At 42.1% G+C, this 7,434-nt stretch overlaps 1 protein-coding gene across 4 annotated transcripts in view; it reads left to right on the forward strand.

The window, feature by feature from the left end:
- The window catches only part of Dmxl1 (Dmx like 1), a 108,795-nt gene extending 104,485 nt beyond the window's left edge, over positions 1-4,310 (forward strand). For all 4 annotated transcript variants that reach the window (XM_070031528.1, XM_070031529.1, XM_070031530.1 and 1 more), the window contains one exon: positions 2,186-4,310. In XM_070031528.1, coding sequence (XP_069887629.1) covers positions 2,186-2,410 — 225 coding nt within the window. In that variant the 3' untranslated portion in view covers positions 2,411-4,310. The remainder of the gene's footprint in view (positions 1-2,185) is intronic.
- The last annotated feature ends 3,124 nt before the right edge of the window (positions 4,311-7,434 follow it).

Below are 7,434 nucleotides of genomic sequence, written 5' to 3' on the forward strand. Positions count from 1 at the left end.
TGATTTTTATATTTATATATACATACATACATATAAAGTAATTGGGTTTTTTTTTTTTTTTTAATTTTTTGCCAGCCCTGGGGCTTGAACTTAGCCTGGGTGCTGGGTGCTATTCCTTAGCTCCATTAGCCACTGCTCCACCTGCAGTCTTTTCTGTGATTAATTGGAGATAAGTCTCTTGGACTTCCTGTCCAAGTTGGCTTCAAATCTTCAATCCTCAGAACTCTGCCTCCTGAGTAGCTAGGATTCTAGGTGTGAGCCACCAGTGCCTTGCTTGAGTGTGATTATATTTAACTTGAAAACTTTCTATTATTTCTCAATTGTTTTAAAATATGTTTTATTCATTCTTAAGGACAAAATTTTTCATGGATATAAAGATGTTTCAGATGTTAGTTTAGTCTGGCCATGATGGCTCATGCCTGTAATCCCAGCTTCTTGAGAGGCAAAGATCAGGAAGATCACTCATGGTTTGAGTCTATCACAGGCAATGAATTCATGACCCTATTCAAAATAACTAAAAGCAAAAAGGTCTGGGGACTTGGCTCAAGTGGTAAAGTACCTCCCTACCAGGCACAAGTTCTTGAGCAAGTCCTGGTATGCCAAAAAAGTCTTGACTCCATATTCTTATATAATTTACTGAATTTAATTTTCTGGTGTACTGAATAGTATGCTATCATTTTAATTTTAATCCATATTCTTCCCTATTCAAGAAATCTGTACCTGGAGAAGCCTTGCCTATAGCAGGCTTTTTCAAACTCTATTGTGTTTAAGATTTAGAGAAATTGTTCAAAATGTTAACAAACTGCTAAGGATCTCACCTAAGAAACACTGGATTGTGAAGTCCAGGGCTGCAGTATGCCCACACAGTAGTGTGGATGGAGGGCCCCTTGACCTTGTCAGGTAATAGGTAGGACAGTGGATGCTGCTTTCCTCTGACGGGTAAGGCAAGACTACTCTCCTAATGGGATCAAGGGTAGGGCAGGGTAGAATACTCTCTTAATGGGTTAGGTCAGAGCAGACTACTCTGATGATGAGTAGATTCTCCATGCTATTTTAAGGTCAGCAGCCCTGGATTTGAGGGGTTCTCGTTTAGAATTCATTAAGCACTAGTAGCGTATTTAGTGCAGTTAGGTGGACTTCTTTGTTATAACTGGCATATTGTTTTCATAATTCTTAGCCCAGAAAACCTAAAATTGTAGAATTTTGAAAAGGCATTTCTCAAAATGAAATACAATTGTTAGCACAGTTATTGTTCTTTGGTTTGCAGCAAGTTTCGTATCTGGCCTTTAGAATGAAATGTAGTTTGGTATAGATCAACTCTTTAGTTTTTGTATACTGATTCTGAGGTTCATTCTTTTACCATGCAAAAAAAAAAATAGAAAATACACAATGTATTCAGAAGCTATAATTTCACAAATTCATATACAGAGCAGTATGAGTAAAAAAATTTTGGAGAGACAAGTTTCCTTCCAAGTGTTGTAAATATCATTAGGAAATAAACAGGCCTTGATAAACCTGAAGCCAGCGTCCTAAAGGCATAGATCTTCTACCTATGTTAAAAAATGGGATTGGAGGTGTGGCTCAAATGAATACCACTTGGCGAGAAAGTTCAAGGTGTACAGAGTTCTTGCCGTTAACTGCCAAAAACAACAAAAAAAGAAAGAGGGAGAGGAGAGGACATTTATTTTGATAGAGCTGAAAACAGGAAACTCTTAGTAAATTAAGCATTCTGAAGTTGACATGTCTTGTGATTAGAACGTTGCTTTTCTAGGCTGCAGGGCTTCTAGATGTCAGGTAGAGCCTCTGGCAGCTGCTCTGATCTCTTGCGTGCGTGCTCCCTCCTGTAGCAGAGGATCATCCCACTGTACCCCAGGCTGCAGCATCCTCTCAGCAAAAGCTCTGCTGAGAGAGAAAATGTCCCTGCAGTGTTCCAAGATTTTGTTCCTTGTGTCTTTCTCATTTCCAATATTGCGCTAATATTAACGTACTCTTTCACTGAATGGGTATTTTTAAGTATTTAATATTAAAGCAATTGGTAAATTGCAACACCCTGTTCACAGTTAAGGTGTCATCATAAAGCTGTACAGATTTTTCTTCCGTCTTTGTTTATCCGCACAGAAAGGCAGGCTTAAGTTTTCATTTGGATCCTTAAGTCAGTTCTCCTTTTGTTTTTTATGTCTTTCAGATCTGGAGTCTTTCTACCTTTGGTCTTCTCCACACTTTTATCAGTGAACATGCTCGGCAGTCCATTTTTAGGAATATTGGGACTGGTGTGATGCAGATTGAGACGGGACCAGCAAATCACATTTTCTCTTGTGGAGCTGATGGGACAATGAAGATGAGGATACTGCCAGACCAGTTTAGTCCCTTTAATGAGGTGTTAAAAAATGATGCAAAACTTGTGCTGTAGCAGAAAAGCTTATAACTTATTACTTGTTTGATGGATGTGGCCAACAAAAGTAATGTCCACTGTGCCACAGATAAGCCACTGCTTCCGTGTTTCTGTATCTATGGAGCTTTCTCCCACGCACTGATGCCTTAACAATTAACAAAGTCACTCAAATTAGATCATATTGCCTAACATAGGATGAATAAGCAGTGCGGTAACCATTCCTGTTTATAGTCTATTATAGTGTGTTAGAGTTAAAGGAATTCTGTTTTCTTACTGGTGACACACTTCTGCAAATACCTCTGCATGACATTAAGTAAAGGCAGTTGCACATAATCCATATCACTTAATTTGCAATGTTCTCACTTCTTTTATCGGACTTATACCTCTCTAACTCTTCCCTTGATTAGTGACGGATCAATATTTGAGTAAGAATCAAACACATAATTAAATCTCTGTTGAAACTGTCCTTGGGACTTCGGTGATTAAGGAGCCAAATGGTTTATTGTGTCAGGTTCTCACCAGTGCCCTCAGGAGCCCAGCTGTATGTGTGTAAATGTTTGTGTGTGTGTGTGTGTGTGTTACACATCTTATTTGAATTTAGTTTCATATAGTATATACACACACACACACATATATATATATATATATACACACACACACATATATACGTGTGTGTATATCTATATATACAGATCTACAAGATTTTCATGTGTTTTTGTGCCATAATGACTGCTATCAGAATAACAACTTCTTTAGCAACTATGTTTTTCCATTACTTTTTTTGAATTCCCATCCTAATTTTATTAAAATAAATCTTCAGACTTCCAAGAGTATTATTTTAAAGATTACATTGAGTAAAACAAATCTTACTAGGAAATATTTTCTGTTGATACTTATACTTACAAGTAAGTTTGTGAGTTTGTCAGAGTTTTGAGCATCAAACACTTAAATTTTATTTTTACCTTATTTCTCACATTTTTAGGTGCTTTTATTCTCACAGTTCTGAAAACCTTATAGCAGTGTTTTTAGAAACAAATGTGAAAAGAGTCAGTAGATAGTATTCACAAATGTAAAATGCCCCCCAGAGCTACCATTAATAGAAAATAAACCTTATATTTTATTATTTTGCCAAAATATATTATTTTATTATTAAATATGACCAAAATATTTAAAATGCACAATGTTTTTAACTTAACTATGCTTATTCTGTCTGTTTTGTGCTATTCCCTTTCTGATTCAGAATTTTAGGAAACTTGATAAATACTTGATCTTAACAAAGGAGACTGAGGTAGAAACAACTAAGTATATATGGAAGTATTGTATGCTGTTTAGCCTAAATTTATTTTGTTTAGTTGGAACTATAAATTAAGAGCATTTTTATGTAATGAAATATGGACAGTTGTTATATTGAAAATGAAAGAGTCAAATAAAGCAAAGAAATGAAGGGCTGGCAAAATGAATTTTGTAATATCCTCAGGATACTTTTGTTATAAAAGTATATTGCTAAAGATTTTGTAAATTGTATTTCATAATTTTAAATGTATTGAGCAGGTTGCAGTGATAACACTGTCATTATACAGAGAGTTCATTTGCACAGAAAAAGCTGCACCTGTGGGTCACGCACTAGCATATTCCATGGGGAAATCTGTGACAACATCGCAAACAATTCTGCTGTTTGCTGTAGTTAGCTTAAGGTATTTTTCTGTGATTTCTTCACAAATCAAGATTCAAAAGGCTTTAAACACTATTGTTCAATGAGATAGACATTTTACTGTTGTGCTTGCTAGAACAAAAGGCATTGGGAAAGAAACTATGAAGCATTTTAATGAGGATTTATATGAATAAACCATAAATTATGTAAGATCATATGTATTTACATTCAGAGTCATAATATTTTAAATAAATAATCATGCAGTTACTTTTTTGGCATGCTATTGTTTTAAGTAATACTTGTGCCACTTTAGTTGACTTTGAGTATGTGACACTTTCAAATGGAAAGTTTCTATGTTCACATTTCACCAAGGTAGTTCCTCAAAGACCCTCTTGTTCCTTGTTTCTTTTCTAGTCTTTTACTTAATAGGTGGTGTTATTCACAACAGGTGGGAATAAAAATAATTGAAATGTGTAGATAAGTATAAAATGGTATGCATATATGTGAATTTTCATTGGGTACAGCAAAATACATTTTTTTTTTCTGGCTGTGATGCCTGAACTCTGGGCCTGGGCGCTGTCCCTCAGCTTTTCAGCTCAAGGCTAGTGCTCTACCACTTGAACCACAGTACCACTTCCAGCTTTTTCTGCTATGTGATACTGAGGAATCAAACCCAGGGCCTCATGCATGCAAGGCAAGCACTCTACCACTGAGCCACCTTGCCTGCGCGCAAAATACATTTTTAAAGTCTGTATTTTCTGAGAATGTAGCTTTGTTACAAGAACTCACAGCACTGCAGCTCTCCTCATCCAGAGTACAGATATTTTCCTGCTCATTTGCTGTGTAAGATAGTCACCTCTGCATTCTTCTTGCCTGCTCTGTACCCTTGTTGTACATCCTTCTTTAAAAGGAAAAAAAACCGTTTGCTGAGGGCCAGTGGTCCATGCCTGTAATCCTAGCTACCCAGAAGGCCGAGATCTGAGCATCAGGGTTCAAAGCCAGTCAGGCAGGAAAGTCCACAAGACTCTTATCGCTAATTAACCACTAGAAAACCAGAAATGGTGCTGGGAAGGTGGCTCAGTGGTAGAGCGCTTGCCTTGCATGCATGAAGCCCTGGGTTCGATTCCTCAGCACCACATAAGCAGAAGAAAAAAAAAAGCTGGAAGTAGCACTGTGGCTCAAGTGGTAGAGCACTAGCCTTGAGCTGAAGAGCAGAGGGACAGCGCCCAGGCCCACGACAGAACCAAAAAAAAAAATTGCAAAACAACTGAAACAGTTCAGAGAGAAACATTTAAAGAAAAGCCTTATGCAACCTTAGAGAATTACGATTTTTAACTGAAAACTTAGGACATGTACTTAACAGAAACTTTTAAGGTCATCTGACAGGGGACTACAAAGTTAAAAGAATAAGTGGTAGACTAGAAGAAATAATTTTCATAGTGATAGGAAATGTGTATGTATAAATACTTGATGATCACAGGAAAGCAGGAAAGTTTGTGGGACTCTTATCCAATTAAACACCAGAAAAACAGGAAGTGTTGCTGTGGCTCAAAGAAGTAGAGCACTAGACTTGAGGGAAAATTGTAGCTCCCAGACCCTGAGTTCAAGCCCCAGGATGGGCCAAAAAAAAAAAGTCAAAATAGGAGCTTGGAGAACAAAAACTCAGCCAATGATGCAGATGACCAAGTTGTGAATGCAAAGGAAAAGTTATTTTTCTTTTGGGGTGTGTGTGTGTGATACTGAGACTTAAATTTGGGGTCTTATGCTTGCTAAGTAATCTACCAACGGAGCCACACCCGCAGCCCTTTCTCTTTTGTACTTCTCTGTCATCCTCACATTTCCTTGGAAGTGGCCCACGTTTTCAAATACCATCTTCTCTGCCTGTGTCCTGTTCTGGGAAATTTGAAGGTTCAAAGACCTCTTTACACTTGGAACATTTCCAGTCCTTTTAGGTCTATCTAGTAAAATTGCTTTAAAAGCCTCATGGGTTTCTTACACACCAAGTTGTTATCCATTCTAGCAGACCAAAACCGCGTCCATGTTGTGTTTTCTGACTCTGAGGTGGCCGTGTCTATCTTCAGCATCCGAGGAATGTCAGTAACTCCCTTTCTTCGCCCAGAGTATTCACACCCATTTTCACTGCACCTACCACCGCGCCATGCGGTTGCTGTACAGCGAGACGGGGCACTGTCACTGAGGAAACACAGCTGGGGCAAGAGGACAGACGAGTCCTCAGCAAACCCAAGGCGCCTTTGGCACGCGGCTAACCGTCATCTACACTTTGTGTGGTTTATTAGCTTGAGCTTTTATCGGCCCAAAAGTTCGTGACTCCAGATGTCACTAACAGTTATTTGCAAAGTTCCTGTTGCTGTTACGGATGGGTTATTGGGAGCTTTCGATCTGAGGCACGTCCATGATTCCCACTGTGGAAACGCCCCAGCCGGTCACTAGGTGACAGGTCATCCCCCTGGAGGAGGAAAGCAGAGCGGCCCCAGCCGGTCACTGGTGTGAGCAGGTGGCAGGCCGTCACCCTGGTGGGGCAGGTGGCAGGTCATCACCCTGGTGTGAGCAGGGTGAAAGGTCATCACCCTTGTGGAGCAGGTGGCAGGTCATCACCCTGGTGGAGCAGGTGGCAGGTCATCACCCTGGTGTGAGCAGGTGGCAGGTCGTCACCCTGGTGGAGCAGGTGGCAGGCCGTCACCCTGGTGGAGCAGGTGGCAGGCCGTCACCCTGGTGGAGCAGGTGGCAGGTCATCACCCTGGTGGGGCAGGTGGCAGGTCATCACCCTGGTGTGAGCAGGTGGCAGGTCATCACCCTGGTGTGAGCAGGGTGAAAGGTCATCACCCCGGGGGAGCAGGTGGCAGGCCGTCACCCTGGTGGAGCAGGTGGCAGGTCACCCTGGTGTGAGCAGGGTGAAAGGTCATCACCCTGGTGGAGCAGGTGGCAGGTCACCCTGGTGTGAGCAGGGTGAAAGGTCATCACCCCGGGGGAGCCGGTGGCAGGTCGGCCCCTGGTGTGAGCAGGGTGAAAGGTCATCACCCCGGGGGAGCCGGTGGCAGGTCGCCCTGGTGTGAGCAGGGTGAAAGGTCATCACGGGGGGGGGGGGAGCCGGTGGCAGGTCGGCCCCTGGTGGCGGCGGACGCAGTGTTCCCGGGCCAGGGCCGCACAGGGCTGTCAGGGAAGGGCTGGTGCGGCTGGGTGCGGCTGGGTGCGGGGCCGGCCTGGTCTAGTGACCCGCCCGGTGGGGGTGTCCTGGGCGAAGCCCTGACCTTCCCCTGCTTTCGGTCTGACATGGACGGCGGGGCTCAGCGCCACCCAGCCGCGCAGGAGGCTGAGGCCTGAGGACCGCGGTTCGAAGCCAGCCCGGCGGACAGTCCGCGAGACCGCGGGA

Source organism: Dipodomys merriami, unplaced genomic scaffold, assembly GCF_024711535.1.
Source record: "Dipodomys merriami isolate MVZ:Mamm:240054 unplaced genomic scaffold, mDipMer1.0.p SCAF_201, whole genome shotgun sequence".
NCBI classification, from domain to species: domain Eukaryota; kingdom Metazoa; phylum Chordata; class Mammalia; order Rodentia; family Heteromyidae; genus Dipodomys; species Dipodomys merriami.